At 39.4% G+C, this 21470-nt stretch overlaps 1 protein-coding gene across 1 annotated transcript; it reads right to left on the bottom strand.

The window, feature by feature from the left end:
• Nucleotides 1-3997: 3997 nt before the first annotated feature.
• On the bottom strand, nucleotides 3998-21384 carry pip4p1a (phosphatidylinositol-4,5-bisphosphate 4-phosphatase 1a). Its single transcript, XM_058651457.1, has 7 exons — nucleotides 21112-21384; nucleotides 18420-18613; nucleotides 14773-14879; nucleotides 12766-12871; nucleotides 8996-9048; nucleotides 8004-8094; nucleotides 3998-4685 (listed from the first exon to the last, which is right to left on the bottom strand). The coding sequence occupies exons 1-7, from the start codon at nucleotides 21218-21220 to the stop codon at nucleotides 4542-4544; spliced, it is 804 nt and encodes a 267-aa protein (XP_058507440.1). The 5' UTR covers nucleotides 21221-21384; the 3' UTR covers nucleotides 3998-4541.
• Nucleotides 21385-21470: the final 86 nt, after the last annotated feature.

Below are 21470 nucleotides of genomic sequence, written 5' to 3'. Positions count from 1 at the left end.
AAGCTGAGTTAGGCTGCTAGCGAAGAGTAACTGACTAGACTAGACTAAGCTTCTGAAACGTTTGATTCAATATCTTTATAAGACATGTCAGCTGGGAAACGTTGCATCGTAACATGGGTGAGGCAGACACTATGTCTTCATTTCCTCTTTCATAAAGCTTATATAGTTACAGACTTATCTGGAGCCCTGAACCCCCTGCGTCGGTCTCTTTTTATTCTCTTCCCCGGCCCGTAATACTTTCTCTCGCTTTCAACCCCACTGGTCAACCTGGAGTCTGGGTCTGTTGCACGATTCATCCTGTTAAAAGAGAATATTTTCTCCTCTCTGCACTGTAACCAAACACTACCTCATGGTCAGAGCCTTTGAGTTTTTCCTCTCATATTATAAAGGTCATGGTCTCACTCTGTAAGATGCCTTGTGCAGGACTTTGTGTTAAATAAGAAAAACTGAATCTAATAAAATTCATAACACTACTAGTATTTTTTATTTGTAATAAAATAAGATAAGATTAGATAAAATAAGATTTTTTTCTTTTTTTTGGTAGTGCATGTATATTATTTATTATCTTTACTGTCTTGCTGCTGTAACAATGTAAATGTCCCCACTACAGGACAAATAAAGGACTATCTTATTTTAATGACCACTTGAATTTAAATACAGAAATATACTGGCATTCATCATGTCATCAGATCCTGTGTCGGTAAAAAAAAAAGAAAATCACTGGCCTCAGCCATTTTGTTTTTCACATCATCATGTCTTTAATTGTGTGTAAACAAACTCTGAAAAGAGAATCAGCCAGCGTCTTGATTAGTGGCATTAAAATGATGGTTTTCTTTTTCTGCAGTCATGGATAAAACACGATCAATCCTCCGCGACAAAAAGGTCCACTTCAACGAGTCATCTCGAGTCTTTCACAGTCTTAAAAATGAATGCAATAAACATACGAGTTTAAACTAAAACAAAAATGCCCTTGGGTCAATCATACTTGGAGAGTGACAGACTATTGGTGCCTCGTGTTTACAGGGTGACATTTCCGTTTGAACCCCCCCCCACCACCACGCCATATTACATGAATCGGAAGTTTTTAAACACAACATGCACTCTTCTTCAAATGATTAAGTCATGAGAACACTGTTGCTAGGCAACAGCAGTGGCACTAACACCAGTCGACTTCTCTGGCAATGTTAAAGTAATGCCAGGTAGGAAAGGAAAAAAAAATCTTAAGCTTTGTTTGTGTTTTTTTAGACATTTTCAAACAACTCTGAACTCTATACGACTTTAATTAAAATAAAGTCACATATCGTGAGATAGATTAAAGGTACAAGCTGCGACATTTTAGATTCACAATGGCAGGGCCCATGGAAGTTCATTTTTGGATAATGGCAAGTTTATACATTTTCCGATTTATTAATTCTGCCCTTTTTTTTTTCTTTAAGCAGCATAACAGGAAAATCGTAAATTGTACAAATATACGGTTTCTCTTTTCTTAACATTTCTTCCTTGCAAGACGGTTGTATGTATTGTGGCCGACTCTCTGCATGACTTCTCTGGCTTCTAGAGTTCGGTATCCTTCCCGTCTGTCTCTTAATACCTTGCATTACATTAATAATACCCCCCCACACACACACACACACAAGCTAGCGTTGCTGTTGCATAGCAACGATGTTCTCAGGATTACAGTATTTTAGTAAACACAAGTTCAAGGCACCGTTTTCTAACATTTTTTTTATTTATTTTTTTTTTAAATGAATGGACTCTTGAAATGGCCCTTTTTGCAGCGGGCATAATAAATAACATGACACTTCTATGACCTCGGTTCAGTCGAGCAGGAAAACTTCATCTCATCTTACTTGGTGTATGCAGTTTTTCTCACTACTGTATAAGGTGCTGGGTGTATGTGTGTGTGTGTGTGTGTGTGTGTGTAAGAGAGAGAGAAATGGCGTCACTTTGGAATGCGATTCCGCCGTGATGTTTCTGTTGTGTGCGTGTGTACGATGTGGACACGACCGAGCGTCCGGAGGCGTATTAGGTTAGTAGTCGCAGTATTAGTAGTTGTCAAATCATTAAAACGCGAGAAACGGGCGACGAGCTGCGAAAAATAACCTTTCGTAAAAATAACAGAAACAAAAACGTCAGCAGTAGTGTTAAGCTCGGAGTGCAACATAACTGGCGTAGTCACTTACATTGTACATGAACGACAAGTATATTTACAATAAAAACTGAAATATAATACATTAATTATAACAAGAAGAAATGTCACCACATTCAGAACCACAGTGAGAATGTAACGTGTAGTGTGTTTTTTTTGTTACTGACCTATCTGATGTGTAACGCTGAGAAGTGGGCGGAGCTTCCCCCCCCCCCCCTTCATTAATATTCCCAAGGTCTACGCCAGGGGTCTCAAACTCAAATGACCAAGCATCTCAGCTGGCCACTAGGGGAAAATAAATGCAACTTTTCAGTATGGGTGAGCAATATGAGCTTAAAATTATATCATGATATTCCATCATGATATAATAATAGGAGTAGTTAGGGTTGCAAAGAGGTACATTTCCATTAAGATTCCATGGGATTGGGAACTTTAGTTAATTTTTGCAACCCTGGTAGTAGTAAAAGACAAGATATTTCACAGAATTTCAAAATAAAAGTGTCTGTGTTCATATAGAACAACATATAGACCACAATAAAAGAAAAAAAAACAAAAAACTTGACTTGATGGTCCACATGTGGCCCATCGGCCACGAGTTTGAGACTCAGGACCAACCTCCATCTTTAATAACAATAATAATAATAATAGTGTCTGTTTTCACTTTCACTGGTCCCACAATGCAGAGTTAAGCATTCATAGCATTTCAGACTAATTCATTAAAACTTTAATGTTTTTCTACTGAAAGCTAGACAAAGGTCTGAAGTAGTGGATTTCTAAGCTTGAGTGATTTCTTTTCTTCAAGGTTCCATGCTGCATGAACAGAACATGCAGACGGGCTTATAAAATTCTGCTCTTAGCTTTATCCCATGACAATTACGGTGCAGTCTGTCAGAAGAAAAAAAACAAAAGCTAAAACTCTGCTCGAAACTCACAGGGTTCTTCTGAGCGTACGAGAAGCCAGATATCGACGTGTGGAAATCAAACGGCTCTGCTTCACGACTCGCTGTTTTTGAAGAGCCAAACTCCAATACAATGGTGCTGTGTTTACAGATTATAATTAAAGTCTCTGGAAAATCAGACGGGTTATGCTAATTGGAGAGAAATATTTGTAGAGATAAAAATTAATAAAAAAAAAAAAAGTTCCATTTTGATAAAATAAAAGTTACTGGATGAATTTGTACGTTTTCAGCCTGGTCTCCAAGAAAAACCCATTATACATAATAATTTTCCTTCCTTACCCTGACCTGGATATCATCCGCTCTATTTCTGCCAAAACACTGTCACACTGACATGTGCGTCTTTACACGGGTACAAGAGGAACTTTGCTCCAGAAATGGGTTATTTTTCCTTTACTATAAAAGCAACCACATGGAGGAACTCTGTTCGCGGGCGCGTCTTAGAAGAGAGACGCTGGCTTTTCTTTTCTACAAACTAGTTTCTGAGCGTTTGCAACACTTTTAAAAACAGCGTTCTCTTTTTGATGTGTGTTGTATGTATTCATGTGGCTGTGTGTGTTTCTGTGTGTGTGTGTAAGTGTGTGTGTGCTGAATCCTTCTATCACACCTCCATTTTTTTCTTTTTCTTAAGGCTTTCAAGCTGCTTTGGATCAAAGTCAGTCCCAGGGGATAATTCAGCATAAACACCGTGTTCAGACACATCATAGCCTACCTTCACATTCTGCTGGATTCAATTTTTCAGACACATTTCAACACCTACTTGATCTTTTGACTCACAATAGGAGGCTGATGGCCCTCCGATCACTCTGGTTGTCTGCTGCTGGCATCAATTTTTTTTTATATATATATATATACATATACACACATATATGTATATATATATATATATATATATATATACACCTTCTGCCATGGTCACAAAATAATATCTTTTTTAAAAAAAGTGAAATTCCTGGATTATTAAACCTAATATTGAATGAATCAGGACTGAGCAGGGACAAATATATTGGCCCAAAAACAAGAGAACTTAACTTGAAGCCCTCATCTCAGAAGTTGCCAGAGTGCAACAAAATGTGCCACAGACTAAAGCCAGAATTGATAAGAGCGCGGGGGGAGAAAGAGAAGAAGGAAAGAGGACGTGTTAAAAATGTTAAAATGAACCCCACACTGGCCACAAGATTAGAATAGATCGACAGTACATTAGGCTATACGCATCATCATAATTACCAGTAGATATACAGTGGTCGCAGCGACCGCCGTCCAGTTTTAGAAACACATTTGACTAAAAGGGGGAGGAACGAGAGGAAGAGGAGGAGAACGATTTCTTTCTGGAATTGGCTTTAAATAAATATTCTGTTTTTTTTAAGCCATCTTTCCTCCTGCCTGGTGGGTTGAGAAAAGAGTGCTGCAGAGAGTTGAAGGAGGATGAGGAGGCCCTATGTGAAGTTCTGGAGGGGATGACTGACCCTCATGCAGGCCCAGTAAAAGGCCCGAGCTAAGGTAACAAGAACCAGGAGCAGCAGCACGGCCCATGAGGCATAGATCCCCTGGTAGGTCTGAGCCTTCACCCACGTTCCAGCCTGGGGAGACATACACACACAATCACAGGCGGATGTTAGAAATTCAGATGATGCGTTATAGCCTTTAAAAAAAAAAAAAAAAAAAAAGGGACTGCAAGCACATTCTGATGATTATAATGAACCAATTTGGCTCAAACCAGACTAAATGCAAGGAACCAGGGAGCTAAAGCTATAATTATGTCTTTTCTATTCATTATCTGACCCATTTATGATGTTTTAAAGTGCACCGCATCCCAGTAGAGTCTCCAGTGACTTCCATTGATTAAAGATGAACACGGTGATGTAAAAACATGCTTAATCCATTCAGGACTAACTCGCAATCATTTTCATCGTATTTATTGATTGATTGATTGATTGAAGCAGCGGTCAGCAAATCACTTAAATATCTCTACATTCAGACCTCATCACTGCTCAGTGACAAGAGTCTTTCAGTGTCAGGCTCCGACTGTAAATCTACGAGAAACGTCATGATTTTGAGGAATCTCAACAGGCAGCAACAGACAGGACGTTAACATCGCTGACAGCAACTTACACGGGATAGTTCAGTTTCTTTAAGTGTGGTTGTAGGAGGTATTGACACAGTACCAACAAGAGCAAAAATTCTATTCAAATATTCAATGGTATTATTCAAATATTCTAAACTTCAGCACATGAGAACTAGTGAAAGTAATGCCAAGGTCGAACTATTGTGAGCAGCTAACAAGATGCATTCAAGAAACCTTGTAAATTTCAGCACTTCTGCAGACACACAAAGCCCACCAACTAAATGCTTGCTGCCGCTGCCACCTTGTGGTAATAGATGTAGGTCATGAATAGTCACAGTAACCAATCAACTTTTCATAATCAAGTAAATAATGAATTACTCACGCCCGTCCCTAATTAACACCAACTGCTGTTTCTGCGAGACCCTTGGGTCTCACTGATAACAACAATTGTCATTTATAACCAAATCCTATAGAGAAAGTCGGCTATTTTAAGTCGCAGCACACAGGACTTGTTAATCCGCTGCCGACTCCATTAATAAGTCGAAATGTGATATATTGTGACTTCAGTCTTAGACACTCTTTGTTTGGATGTATCTAATTGACAAACAGCTCCTGTGTTCACATAAGCTGAAAAACACTCATTTTCTCTATGGACTTTAGTGTGGGAGAGTGAGCAGTTCACAAACTTAAGTTTCCAAAAAGGAAAGAAGGGCTGTCTAACAATGAGATAAATTATTCCCCAGATATTGCAGACTTAACAGAAGACTCACTTTGTAAAATCTACATGTGCTGATGTGGCTAAAATCCTGTTTTACCTTCAGTCCCTGCCCTGCAGCCCTGCAGCCATGTTATCAGTCAGGCTGGATGTCCGGGTCCCATACTAGTTCACAGAAACAGCAGCGCTCTCAGCAGCGAGCTCTGCAAAACCTGTGTTAATGAGCCAATACCTCATACAATCACACAAAACTTGAACTCTCTGTCGTCATGAAAGGGGCCGATTGCAAGGATTGTCTATTCAACATAAAGGCAGACATGGAAATGTGGCAGGAACCTAACGTCCGAGCTCAAAATCTGATGAAATGACTATTTAATAAACAAAAATGAAGTCTTAATAATCCAACACAGGAACTTCACAAAGACAACGTAACACTATGCATCCACAGTGAGTGATTAATGCACCTGCACCACGCTGACGCAATGACACTATCTTTCATGTGAGAACTCCTATTTCACACTTAAGAGTGAGTAGCAGCGGAGAAAATGTGTTTTCCATCAAGTATGAAGTGCGCCGCTGCCGAAGCTGCTTGTAAGAAAATTATTTAATGAAGATGGCAGAAATGACTTTGAGAGGACCCACTGGGATTTTCTCAGAACGTGGAAATGTGAGTTTGAAGGATTTGAAAGTCACACAGAGCAGAGCTAAAAAACGAATATAAAAAGTGAAAGAAAAATATAATGAACCCTGGATTCAGAAGTATTTGGTGACATGAGAATAAATCATGAAGTCCAGGACTAGTGGCGAGTACTGTTTTGTTCCTGGTGCATTTCACAGTAATTGGCAGTCTCTTGTACAGGCAGAGTGTCATGTGACTGTCAGGTGTTTTAATGTAAAAGAAAATACGCACAAATAAGCAGCACTGGAAATGCTGTAGGGGCTTTTAAAAATGACTAAACTGAACTACAGTCCATTTTAAATGTTCATGTCATTATTCCACTCGACCTTGTGAAATAATTTCTCGTCAGGGCTGAGTCATATTTTCCCTCCGTGCTTGTGTGAAGGTTAACACATCCAAACGACTTGGTCAGTTGTTCATATTCAAAGCATTTACTCGTGAATTACGCCTCTTTGTCTTCTCTGATTCCATTTGTTTTTGGTTTCCGTTGTAGAGCCGAGTAGAAACGCCTCCTTGATATTTGTTTGGGGTGCAAATCAGGGACGGGAACCGGTATCGGTCAAAAGCACTTGGTCGGATATCGGTCAGATACAAATGGAACATCCGAAACCATTCAAAGATTCCTATACATTGCATTCTTCACTATGCACAGACTTTAAAAAAGTATATAAAAATCAGCCAAAGCATTTTAGCCAAGTCATGATTGGGTTGTTTATTTCTTCTTTTTAGGAGAACACTCATTTGTGACACAGTTGGAGAATGATGTCTTTGAAATGGCTCAGCATAAATGTGTTGTTAATAGCTACATAGAAGTTTTAAATGACTGTATCAGACTAATATCGGTAGACATTCGAGTTTGTGATATCAGTATCAGTTTAAATCAATTGATTTTCGTCGTTTTATGTCTATTTTGATCTCCAACTGTCATATTTTATTGATTTGGTAATTGATTTTGTGTTTAGAATCCCTGCTTTTGTACCTAAAAATGACATTAGGTGAGGAAACTCACTATTCCCCTGTTACTTCATTGGGTTTAGAACACAAACTCCATTTTCAAACTATGAAAACACCTGCTTTCACCCCATTTTTCACGATTAAAAGTGTGCAGAACATCTGATATCACGTACATTACACTTCTGCTGCCGTCACTGAGTCACTCTCTTTCGTGTTCATCTGGCGCCCTCTGCTGTTCATGAAGCAGAGTGGATTGTCCATCCAATTTCCTCTCCCCTGCCTCCATGCTTATTTTTAGACTCCTCATTTACTCCCACTTACCTATAAAAGCTGTTTTATTGTGTAATCCCACTGTTCCCACTCTTGTGTAATCCCACTGTTCCTGTTCGTTTTATAAATCAAACAGGAAATATCAAAAAAGAAGCCGGGGGGGGGGGGATAAAAGATCAGTTATTGATCAGGTCATAATCTCGTGTCACACTCACCATCAAACCAGCGGTTGAAATGCTAAATAGCAAGCAGAGTAGAAAACACCACAAGCTCCGCCTCCGGGGATACCGCTGACCAATGGAGGAGCTGCAGGTTTAAGAGGGAAGAAAGTGAAATGTCACACCTAAGTAATATGAGCCTGTGTTTTTCACAGCAGCCATTTTGAATGGTCTAGATTATTAATAGTGTCTGTTTTATTCAAGTGTCCCAGTAAAACATGACGTTGTGACAGTGTGAGGGAGGAGAATACACAATGCCAGGAACCATGAAACAGCGAAATGGAATTCAGCCATCATTCATTTGCTATCTATCCGAATGTGACTCTGTGAAAGGTTAATAATTTTAGTGTTTACTGTAGATTAAATAGCACCTATCCAGGTTCAATCCAGTTTTGGGAGTAATTTGGAAGTGAAATCTCTATAGAGACTGCCAACGCCTTTTATATTTTCAATAAAAATAAAGTTTATATTTAAAAACAAGTTTAAATTAAATAAATGAACAAAGACAACTTTGTCCAATAAAGTTTTAGATCAAAAAAATTAAGTTTTAGTGTTGTTGCAGCATTTATTTTCTGAGAGCAATAATGTGTTTGTTTGCTTACATAAATAATAGTCAAATATTAATTGAAATCATTGCAAAAATCAGCCAGAGTAATCGGTATATAAATACCCATAAACTTAACTCAAATGAGCTTTCAGATCTAATGAGACAAGAATGTGATTAATGACAAAGTTCAGAGTCAAGTGTGTGGCACAGAACATACAGAAGTACACATGTGTGGAGATTCAACAGGAGACAAACAGGAAATAGAAAGTTTAATTCAATTGTGTTCAGATATTTAAAAAGACACCGTCAGCTCACTCGGATAGTTTTTCCCCTATGAGAAACCTCAGATGACAGCAAAAAAAAAAAGAAGAAGAAAATCTAATCTGTAAAAGTAGACAGAGAATGAGGTGATGTCTTTGATAAATTGCTTACAGCTACTTACACTTTCCTGCAGTGTGGGCACCTGGCCAGCGTCCGGTCTGTGAACTCTGTCCACTGAAATGACAAAGATTTAAGCTTCATAATCAGCCAAAAACCAACAAATGCTGTACGTTTATCAGCTTCAAGGGACAAGTATCGCTGTTTCAGATACAAGCAAAACATCAACTAAAGGATTAGAACTCAAAGATATGATTTGTTTTTTATATATATATATATATATATATATATATATATATATATATATATACACATATATATATATATATATATACATATATATATTTTTTTTTTTTTTTTGAAAAAGCACAGAATATGTTTCGTTAATGGCTTTGTTTCAAATTGTTTTATGTGAAAAAGACTCTTTACTCTTGGGTTAGGGTTAGAAATTTTAACACAATATGCGCCACAAATTATTATCACTCATAATTTGCAAAACTCAAAAACTATTTTGATAGTCTGACTTTTCAGCTTCTTAAATGTGAATATTATTACTTTGCTCCACATAACAAAAAAATAAAAAATAAAATTGACAAAAGTCATTTGAGAACATCATCATTTCCAGGTTTGGTAAACACTGATCAACATTTCCTGACATTTTGTGGACCACACAATAACTCGATTAATCGAGAAGACAATCGAAAGATGAATCAATTATGAAGATAAAATAAATTGGCTGTAGTTTCAGGTGGACTGATGACACATTAACATCAATATTGTTCTCTCAGGGAGTGCTGACATTTGTTGCCTCCGTACCACTGAGGCGCGTTTGTAAGGTGCGGCGTACTCCTCGACAACATGCTGCACATCCTTCTTCTCAAGGAAGCGCGGCGTGAGGAGCACGGAAAACACAATCACTAGATCTGTGACAAAAGGATCACTGCAAAGCCGCCCGGGGCAGATTGTACTTTCATTCATCTGCCGTGTCTTTAAAACACATGAGAACGGCCCGACTGAATGCTAAACATCCTTCATCCGCCATCCATCACGACTCTCGTCTGCCCTTTTTTTCTGCCACCTTTCTTCCTTTCCCCCGTATATCTAAACCATCTTTTAACTGTCCCACGCTTTGTTAAAGAGGAGCCAGTTAAAAAAATGTCACTCTCTGTTAGCTCACAACGGCCAGAATATATCAGACGAGGGTTTATAGGACTATTGATCGACACCAATAACTCAACATTTATTTACTTGGTTGAGTGCAATAGTTTTCCCGCTTTTCAATAATTCACGTTCCTGCTTGTCACACGAGGCCTCCCGAAACCGTCACAGGAGATTTCAGCTACAGATGATGGAAGCATAGAAAATGGCGAATGCCAAAGCAGTTTTATTATTCCGCTGCTTTGCTCGGTAATTCATCACCCCTTCAAAAACTTTTTGATTGCATTTTGTTTTGCTCCCTCCAGTGAATGTGATTTTATTGGTTGTGTCTTTTACTGGTTTGTATTATTCAAAGAGACAGGTGGAGTGGAGACCCCCGCCAGAGCTTTTACAGTTTGTACTGACGTGGCAATTTTCCACTGACTGCTGTATCAGTTGATAAAAGTAATAAATTAGGGGCTTTAAAAGTAAAATGTGGTAAGACAATGTTAGTTTTCTCCTAAGTTAATCATCTGTGTGGGCTCACAATGCCGCTTTCAAACAGGTGTGAAGCTTCTCCCCACCATTTAAAAGTCTTTAAGTGCAGCACCTAGGCTTGCAAATCCTCCAGGATTATCAAAAGTGGAAACTTTCTATGGGAATAAACATTAATGAAATGGAAAATTTCCAAACGTGAAGGTTGGGAACTTGAATATTGCTGGTGAATGATCTTGGCTAAAACAGTCTGATTTAATGGAAATGCAGTTAAATATCCATGCTCATGCTATTCTTTACAGAAGTGAATGAGATAGCGGAGAAGCTTCCAGCTTGATCGCTGAATTGAAAGCAAAGATGTCCCAGTTTAATCCAGTTTTGCTTTGCTTTGGGTTTGAGGCGTTGGGAGTTTGCCGACTTTGCGCAGACACCGCAGGACTTCGAGGTTGTTCAGATGGGAAGAACACTGGGATCTGCTGGAGATGTTTGTCCAATGTTTCTTCAAGATCATTTGAGTAAATACGGGATGCTTCATGGATGGAAAATGATGTGCTTGAAATGCATAAAGGGCGACTATGTCGTGACACTACGGAGGCGCATTGCAAACAGCTTCTGCTGGATGCATTGAGGAGCAAAAAGCGCTATTAAAATAAATTATTTTAGGTGAATGCAATGCGCTTCTGTAATTCCTCAACCACAGGCACATAGCCCTACTTACTGCAGCGCTATTGAGGCGACGCCCCCCTACATGCACCATGCATTCCTCCATCACATGACATCACAGGTGATTTCTAAAAAAAAAAAAACTACTACTGAAGCCACACATTTGAGCCCAAGTACTAAATAAAGTGAAGGAAGAATCCTCATAAATTCCCATGGAACGTTTCCTATTTGGAATATTTCCAAAATTGCCAAACAAAAAGGTTCCCATGGAATGTTTCTGTAAAACTACCGGGAATTTTCCACCCCTTTGCAACCCAAGCAGCACCTAAGCGTTTTAAAGTGCAGAGCTGAATAAACAGAAAATCTATGCTGGAGATAAATGATATCATATTGATCCCAAATAAAGACGATTGTTTTTCTGAAATCGGTCAGTTTTCCCCCCGTGGGATTGATCTGAAAGCTGGTGTGACATGTTCCATGTGTCACTGAGGAAATAAATTCAGGAATAAATCCATGTCTTTAGACTGAGACAATCCATTAAACTGGCTGAGAATTGCAGCCGTCGCACTGTGAGAAGAGAGGAATGTTGGTGACTAACAGTCAGCTGACGGGTGACCACTGGGAAAAGGGAGCCGTCTTTGTTTCATCACGGATCAAATTTGTTCCACTTTCCTTCTCGCCAAAGCCTGAGTGTCACTGCGAAGAGCAACAACCCGTGATGTGTTTTTATAGATTTTGTGATGATGAAAGTCCAGACTGTTGAAGCCAAGACTATAATCTGTTAAATTCACTGATTTGGTGGTCAAAAAATGAACTCCCTTGCTTGATTAACTGTATCGTTTTGTTTTGTTATTATAAAAAGGGACATTGCCTTCATTTTTGTTTAGTATTAAAGCTGTAGTAGGCAGGATCTCTAGAAAAATATTGTTGATCACATCCCATGGTTATTAAAACATGAACATTTTATTAAGCCTCAAAATGTCTGTCTGGCCTTTTTTTTTGCCTATTTTAACCATAAAAAGGGTCAGAAAATGTCCTGTTAGTAAGTGCTTTTGTCCGTTTTTCCAGAATAACTAAATATCTGGCAGTTATTTACAATTTGCTGCACGTTAAAATACTGCATTGACAATTTAAAATGAAGAAAAACGAGAGGTTTTGTTTTAAAAAAAGAACACTGTAGTTGTACACGAACACCAGATTTTGGTTGTTTGAGTTTTTGCCTCAATGTCCAAAAACTATAAACTATATACAGGCGTTTTCACTTGACTTCCATTACGCTCAAAAGATTATTAGGGAAGTATTCATTAATAACTGCCAAAATAATTTGCCTTCTCCAGTTTTAAAGCATTTTGGAACATGCGCTTGTATTAGAAATTGAGATCAATGGCATTCCTGTATCAGAGCCACCTGGGAACTGAGCATTTAATTTAACTAAGCTAACATGCAAATTGCCCAAAATGTTGAATTATTCCATGAAATTGTGACACAACAAACCCTGAAAAAAAAGTTCATTCAGATTAAGTAAATAGAGTTTCATACCAGGAAGGTGTTGCTGCAGTGTCCACAGGAGACACGGGCCCCGGCTGGCTGAGGGTCGGGACTGGCCGGACCAGGATGAACTGGACCCAGATTAATTATCCTCTTACTGTGAAAAGACACACACACACACACACACAGTCAGCACCCACGCCATGACTAACGCCAGACTGATTTTTTTCAGGTCACATTTGCTGCCTCTTGTCTTGTCGTGAGCGTTTTTTTTAAATTCCGCAGGTGTGGAACGACAGAAAAGGGCTGGCCACAGATCAGATCCACAGCAGCCAACTCTCTCATTAGCACTAGATAGATAGATAGATACTTTATTCATCTCACAGAGAAATTCACACACACATTCACTAACGCTTGCTTTTCTACAAACTGCCTCCACTGACAAGCACAACAGCTCAGAATCACTGATCAGGCAGCGGCATGTGTCTGATTTAGTCAGCGTGTGACTGTAAAACTGTGACACTGAAGGTAAACTCTCCAGAGCAGGAAAAGTGGCCTGTGATTAGGAATATTTACAGCCTCTGTTGGCCACTCCAACAAGACGGAAAACCTGTGCTCCGCTGTGCTGCGACCAAAAATGTGAACAGACGGATTAGAAACATGCAGGGTTCCACGATGCAACGAGAGGAAGCACTCAGAGAGAGAGCACAGACCTCAGCCGAAGTTTCTGATTTAACTATACAAGTGAAAGTGTGTTTCTGGTGCCATTAAATGTTTGTAACTCTTCTAGAAGTCGACCAATAGTGGATTTTTAAAAGGTCTATAAAATCTAAAAGCCCACAGCTGTTTAATCGACCTTCCGTCCACTGCCCGGGAAATAGAACATTTAAAGAAAAGTTACATGTTAATAGTTAGTTAGATGTCCTGTAAGAGCCAATTCATCGACTAAATTTAAAAGTGTAAGAATATCAATGAAACAAACCACAGATTTATTTTTCAAAGCTTAGACGGAGATTACAAAGATACTATGTTTGTTTAAAAGGCAATAAATGTGCTAAATGCCAAAGGAAATAACCCTTAAAAGTTAAAAGGATGTGATATTACACAAAAGTATTTTTGCTCCCAATTAAGATGCAGAGGCTAATTAGCCCGGAGCACAACCTTGTGATCTGCACTGAGGCTGATATTTACGTTGAGATTTGGTGACGTACAGTTTAAAAAGACATAGGATATTTACATAGCAGCAGAACATTTACAAGAATTAAAAGAGACAGACGGCTAAAAAAAATAATGTTTTTTTTGCTCTTGCACATTTTATGCCCCAGGCGTAAACAAGGAATCGCATCTTTCGGAGCAATTACACAAGGCTCCGGCAGCGTGACGTTCAGAGGAGCTGCCAAATACAGCGATATATTTTCCACTGACATCAGCCCTGGGTTTCCAACAATAAAAATCCCCAACACATTAGCATCTCTCACACCTTTTAAAAAAAAGAAAAGTTTTTGTTGTTTCCCCAACAAAAGAAAACAAATCTTTCTTTTTCTCTTTTATCAATCAGCACACCGGTCATGCTTCTCTACGCCCTGAAATAAAAACTAACATGGCATTGAGAGCACGTTGGGACCTTTTCCATTTTACGTTGAACCATTTTTGGATGCTACAGGACTGTGTGTGGTCATTCTGTTTAGAGCTGCAACAATAAATAAAAACCTGTTAAATAAAACCTTTACATAATCCCCATTCCTGTCCTTGAATAAAATTTACATTATAATAACAAGTGAAACTCTTGGTTTAATTAGGCTGTTATTTCCTGGTCCGGCTCACTGAGCAGAGCACTGCATGTAAACAGCACTGGGAGCAGAGGCTTAATTGAGGAACTACTGCTCCCACTGCACCTTGTTTCCTCTGCTTCACTTCTCTCTTGTACAGACACATAATGTTCTTGCAGCCACACAAACACACACACATATACGTGTATGTGTATATACACATATACGTGTATATATATATATATATATATATATATATATATATATAGAGAGAGAGAGAATTCCTCACCAGTATGGCCGGGGACAGGCGATCCTCTGGGAAGTGACTTTGCAGATGAGCAGGCAGTTACAAGGGCAGCGCACGTACTTCTTCCCAGCTGGAGCGTTCTTAATGGGCTGCAGAGGGAGTCAGAGGCGGTTCCAGAGGTAAGAACACAGTGGAGCAATGAATAAGAATAGGGTTAAACAACAGCCCATTTATTCCTGAATTACCAGAATTAACAGGAACTCTGTGAAACATATTGTGAGAAATATCAGAAAGAAGTTGCATGATAAATATTGATAATTAGCCCGGGGGTGGTATTACAGCACAGTGATATCAAAGTTGCCGTTTGACAAATGGAGTTAAAGCCACTTTAACTCCACTGTTTTTCTGCCTTGTAAGCGTGGGTTTTCTCTGGGTTCTCTGGTTTCCTCCCACAGTCCAAAGACATGCAGATTTGCGGATCAGGTAAATTGGACACTCTAAATTGACCGTAGGTGTGAGAGTGGATGGTTGTTTGTCTCTATAGCCCCTTTCCACCTATGGTCCCAGCTCGCCTCCCCTCTGCACGGCACGGTTTAGGTTGGTTTTCCACTTCTCAACGTGGGCGGAGTCGTCTGCACGAAAGTGCCGTGACTTTGTTTTACATGCGACACACAAACGAGTGAGTGGTGACTTGTAAAGCAGTTGTTTTAAAAACTATTTGTCACTGGTCTGAAAAACAGCGGCAGGGTTTGTGATGCCGCTCGCGATCAGCAGTGCTGTCGATAAATACACCAGACACCTCTGTTATAATAATATTGAGATTTTAGACCTTTCCCTGGTCATTTTTGGAGATTAACCCATGTTTTTAGGATTGTTAAGTCTATCTACAGTTCGCCATTGCTCGGCTTCTTGTGTCGGACGTCTTTCCCTGTGACGGCACTCTGACCAATCAGTGGCCGGCAGCCTGACGACGTCACGCATAGTATCGCCTCAGCTCGCTTGGAACCTCGCCAGAGCAGGTACTAAAAAAAGTATGGGGCCCTGTGATGGAATGGCAAACTGTCCAGGGTGCACCTATGTCAGGTGAGATTGGCACAGCTCCCCCCCACACCCCTCATGTGGAGGATAAAGCGGTAGAAAATAGATGGATGGATGTTTGCCATACTGATCGATTATCATTTGGCCCATAAAGTGTCAGAAAAGTATAGTATAGTAAGTTAGCCGTCGTTAAAGGAGCAAAGAAACCAGAACAGATCTACATTTAAGAAACTCATAGCACAAATCAATTAAGCAGTTGAAGGTATAATTAATTAAATAATTGGTGGAGTAGTAGATTTCTTCAGATTTACTTTGTGGAAAAAAAGGCTATTAAATGCCTGCTGCAAAGCCATGTATTTGCTCAGCACTGCTTCATTATCACTGTCATCATGATAATCATGAAGAAGAGACAAATGGACAGGAGGGATTCAAAGCCTGCCTCTGATAATGAACCGTCCCCAAGTTAAACAACAATTACACAAGTATATTCTCCTCAAATTAGTACAAGGTAATGTGTATGCATTAGACTCTTAACTGTGATTAGATTACACGACACTAGGCCAAAGTCATTTATAAAAAGCCATTGTCTGAGCTTGCGGAGGAAACGGAGGACGGAAACTTTAATCTCTGATGAACCACGTTCTTCAGGGCTTTACGATACCATTCTCTCCTCTGCATCAGTTAACTCTTACTAACCAGATGCGATCTGTGTGATTTCTGCTCCATTATAAACTTTACATGCAGTGTGACTTCTGAAAGGGTTGAGTTTATATCTACAAACTATTTTCACTGCCATCAGTTAAACACGCCTTTATATTGTTTATTGTGTACATTTGCAGATACATTTTGCTCAGTCGTGCCAGTAATGTTTTAAATTATCCCTACTTTTCAAAGTAGAATTAATATTACATTTCTTCTTCTTTTTTTTCCATCATGACAAAAACACAAGATATGGTTTGTGTGGTTGTGCCACTGTTTACATTTTTAACAACCCAATTTCCCACAGCGGTCCTCTATCTGTAGGATGAACCTTTCACGTGTGGTATGAGAACACACGTCTACATTAACCCATTAATCAGCTACAAGTGCAGCCTCGTCTGTAGGTTTTATTAAGGTTGTGGCAAACAGTCCATGTCACAACAGGTCCTGGACACATTTATGCACATCTACATATGCTGGCTCCATCAGAAAACGGCTCCTATTACCTGGCTATATTCAATATTTCTTCTTCCGTCTGCACGCTAATTTGCACAGCTAGTGAAGCATAGTCACAGAGCAGAGAGCCTCCTCAGCCTATTACTGAGTTCAATGTACTGTGCTACTGTCAAAAACCCTCCATACCATTAACATATTTTTCTGTGGACAAAGGAGCGAACGAAACGTTGTCATTAAATCTGCCTTGACGTGCTTCGTTTCAAAAGTTAGCGTAATTAAAGAAACTCTGTGTAAGTTTTTGCTTGATGTGCCGTCACTGGAGCCACAATGACAGTTGATGTTTGGAGACTTCCAAGTCTTTTTTAACAGACTTTAGAATTGAATAGAATGCATTTGTGACATGCAACAAATTTTGGTGTAGAGCTCTCAAACTTGTTGGGCCTGTTTCTGGCAGTTTCCGTCTCTGACTATCATTAAATTATACACTTTCTTCCCACTAATGTTAATAATTAACCATTAGTCAGTTCAATGTCATTACGAATTTAACCGATTGTTAATGAATTAATTACTCAAAATGTTTCCTTTCATTTACAAGTCATTGCTCTGGACAGCACATGCTGTGTTATTAAGATTTACACCAGCAGAGGAAGCACATCTACTAGAGGTCCAGGGTGTTTTTAAAAGGTGGAAATGATCATGTTCTTGAATATCATGTTTTGTCCAGCAACCAAAATGATTCAGTTTTAATGGATTCTTTGTTATATGGAGCAAAGAAGCCAGAAAAAAAATGTGCATTTAAGAAGCTGAAAAATCAGAAAACCTAATAATAATGGAGAAAAAAAATCTCAAACCGATGAATCGATTATCAAAATAGTTGATTATTATAATTATATTATTATATGAATAATTTAGAAATCAATTAATAATCGATTAATCCAGTAATTGTTTCAGCCCTACCCTAAAGTTGGATTTCCAACTCTCACCTCTGGATGTAAATCAGCAGGTTAGTCAGGTTAATATCCGTTTGTAGCACTAACATTATGTGTCATTAGAGACAGTTTATTTACAGCCTGAGCTCACAAGTGGCTTTGGAGGCAGGAGTCACACTGTTATAATAGGCTCACATATCTTATGCCACTGTGCCACTAGCGTACAATTTAAAAAAATAATAAAAACATAAACTAAGAGAAGGGTGTGCCTTTGCATTTACTGTTGACATTTAATTAACCAACTATAACATATAAGTTCAACGGCTGATAGGAAAATGCACAATATTTGCAACTTTACCTGCTGATTAGTAACCTCACTAATCTACATCAGTATGTGTACCATACACATTTTCAGTTATAACCAGATGGGAGCTATTTTTGTGTCAAACAATCCTTAAACAGAATATACTGCTATTTTTTCCCCATTTTCATCTGTTGCATATGACTTAACAGGCTGTATATGCGAGTGTGTTACATGTAGGTGCACAGATTCTTCTAGAAACCTACCGTTGCTTCATTGCAGACTCCACACTTCACCACATGTTGGTGTATCTTGCCCTCCACAGAGATCAGACTCTGACACACCCTGCAGTTGATGACAGGAGCACTGCCACTCTCGGGGGAGGTGAGCGGTGAGTAGGGTGGAGGATCCTCCCCGAGGAGCACCGAGGGCTGAGTTGGGCTGGGGAAGGGGGGGAAGCCTGATAGGGGATGAACAGGATGATGAATTAAACAGCAGTAGGAGCAGTGACACATGAGGGATTGTTGAGGAAAACCCAGTCACAAGAGTTGCCTCACTTCCCATGACTAGTTACATCTTACATTGCGATTAACAGGGTAATAAGATTTCAAGTGAAAGAAGCTTTGGAAGAAAAACACTCCAGGAATGTTGAGCCGCATTACTCTCAACAAATAAGAGCGCTTGTGTGGAAAAGAGACAGAAAAGCAAAGCAAGAAGGTGTAAACGAACAGGTCACACAAAAAACCAGGAAATCAAATGCAACTACATGAGATTTATCAATATTTTACTGATTTTAATTTTTACCACAAGACAAGCCCTGATATATTACAGAATCAGCACAGGACTTAAAAAAACAAAAACACACTTACATAAAAAACACTATTGATGAAAAAAACTCAGATGATCAGAGCAGCCAATGGCTGAATTATGACACCAATTCTTTTTGTCCTACACCTTATAAAACAGTTAATAATAACAAATGATTCACAGAATGACTTAACTTAACTTAAATTAAATTAAATTAAATTAAATAAAACAATTACTGGAGAACACTAATGGTCTGGTTTTATAATCTGCATTTTGTGTTTGCTCAATATTACATAAATAAAACAGATCATCATAAAAATGTGTGCTTTGTCTAAAAAAATTTTTGGTGCACTTTATAATTTTATAAATGTATAATTTACAATTTGTAAAGTCTATAAAGTCCTGCAGCAGCAGGACCGAAAGATTCAAAACGTTTCCAGACGGGTTCCCAGACTTCATAGAATTGATCCGTGCAGGTTACTTAAGTGGTGCAGCACTCTCTCTGCCAGCCTCCCCTGCAATAAAAATATTTTCCCCTGCAACTTAAGTGAGAATACTTGACAGTCTAGGTCTCTATTTTCTTTTTTCTTTTTTTTGATAATACATTTCTGCTTTGAAGTCCTGGGATGAGCAATAAGGGGTTCATCTCCAGTTCCAAGCCTAATATTTTTTTCAGAATGCAGTATCTGCAATGTACAACATGACAAAAAAAAAACAGTGAGTCAGAGAACAATTCCTTGTCTTGAGAAATTAAGAGTTGGACTGGTGTCTGCACAAGGCAAGTCTGACCTGCAGGCAAAACACAATTAATCCGGAGTTATTTCTCATGCTTTTTCCATTAATGCCCAAAGACACAGTCCTACAGTGTGAGCTGTCACTGGTTGCAGCTGTCTTGCAGCATTTTGTCTAGTCAACATCTACAGGTACAAATATCTGTTATTTAGTTTCTACTAGAAAGATTCAAACTACTTTTGCCATTCATGTGTATGGGGTTCATCATTATAGACCTCTACAATTCAGTTGCAATTTAGAACTGAATTGTATAGGGGCGGGTCAAAATATTGATTTGGTGATATATCATCATCCTTCTGTGTGCGATATAATAATCTATATGCCAGAGCAAAAATTGATATCTTAATTAACAAAATGAAGGCGCTCAAATGAATGAGGAAAACTTGTGCACTTTGATAGAGAAATCCTGCACTTTTAACTTTTCATGGACGTTCTGTTTTCTTCAGTGAGACAGATATCATGATGCACTGCTATATGATTGCCTTGCAATACATTGATTATCACAGAAATGTCTAATTGTGATGTTATTGGTATCATGGACTGTACCATGTGATTCCCGCCTGTAATGTGGATATCTACAACGTCGTTATGACCATCTGAAATATTAATCCAAGATATCTAAGACGGACGGACAATGTAAATATGTTCACATGAGGATTATAAAAGATTCCGTAACTTGAATTGTGACTAGTCATAATGACATTGTAGATATCTGAAACTGCAAGATACAGTATCTGCAACTGAACAAACCCCACACACATGAATGCAATAAGTAGTTTGAATCTTACTTGTAACTGCAGATTTATGCAACTGTGAATATTAAATGTTAAAAAAACAGCTTTGCCACAGCAGCCTCTCCACTGGCTCTCACTCATGTCAATCACATCAGGTGTTTTTCTGATGCTAGCTGATGCTAACTGAGCCGGTGCATTCACCCAGCTGACAGGCACACTGGTACTCGCTGAGCTATTAAAATATGCGCGACAGTTTGCGCCAGGAGTCGCACATAAAATGAATCATCAGTGCTAACATTTGGAATGAGAGCTGGCTTTAAAGCGACAGCTAAAGGCGGTTGCTAGGTTACTTAGCTGGCTAGCTAGCTAGGACAACGCTGATTCCCTGTAGTTTATACGCTGTTATTGTTACTACACCATATTTAACCCCCACAGAGAAATAATCTGGTAGTTAACATCATATCCTGCACATACGCTGTCACAACAGGGCGAGTATTTGACACCAGCACAGCTGAGCGAGCGAGGATAAGCAGAATGCCCAGTCAGTGGAGGCTAACGTCGGCTAGGCTAACTCCGGGCGGATGAGGAGGATGAGGAGAGAGCGGTAGCAACCATGGATACTCACTCTGTGGTTTGTTGGGAACACCGTAGGGCGCTGCACCGGGAGACACGCCGCCGTTACCGCTGCCATCTCCAAGGTCTGACAGTAAAGGGGACCTCTCGCCGTCCGCCATACCGAGAGCGAGGCGTGGGGGGGTCAGGGGGAGAGAGAGCGAGTGGGAGCGTGGATGTGGACCGACACGGCGTTGTATTGTTGTGTCGGAAATGCAGGCGTCACATGATCACACCACCTCCACCACCACCAACTACTGCCGCCGCTGCTGCTGCGGTAACGGTGCACGGGGGCGTGGCAGTCACTGCTCACCCTGGGATGCTCCACAGATGCCTAATGCCTGGGTGATAACAGGGGCGCCACTAAAACAT

This window comes from Solea solea, chromosome 1 (assembly GCF_958295425.1).
Source record: "Solea solea chromosome 1, fSolSol10.1, whole genome shotgun sequence".
Lineage (NCBI taxonomy): Eukaryota > Metazoa > Chordata > Actinopteri > Pleuronectiformes > Soleidae > Solea > Solea solea.
This window is presented reverse-complemented; position numbering and strand designations above follow the sequence as displayed.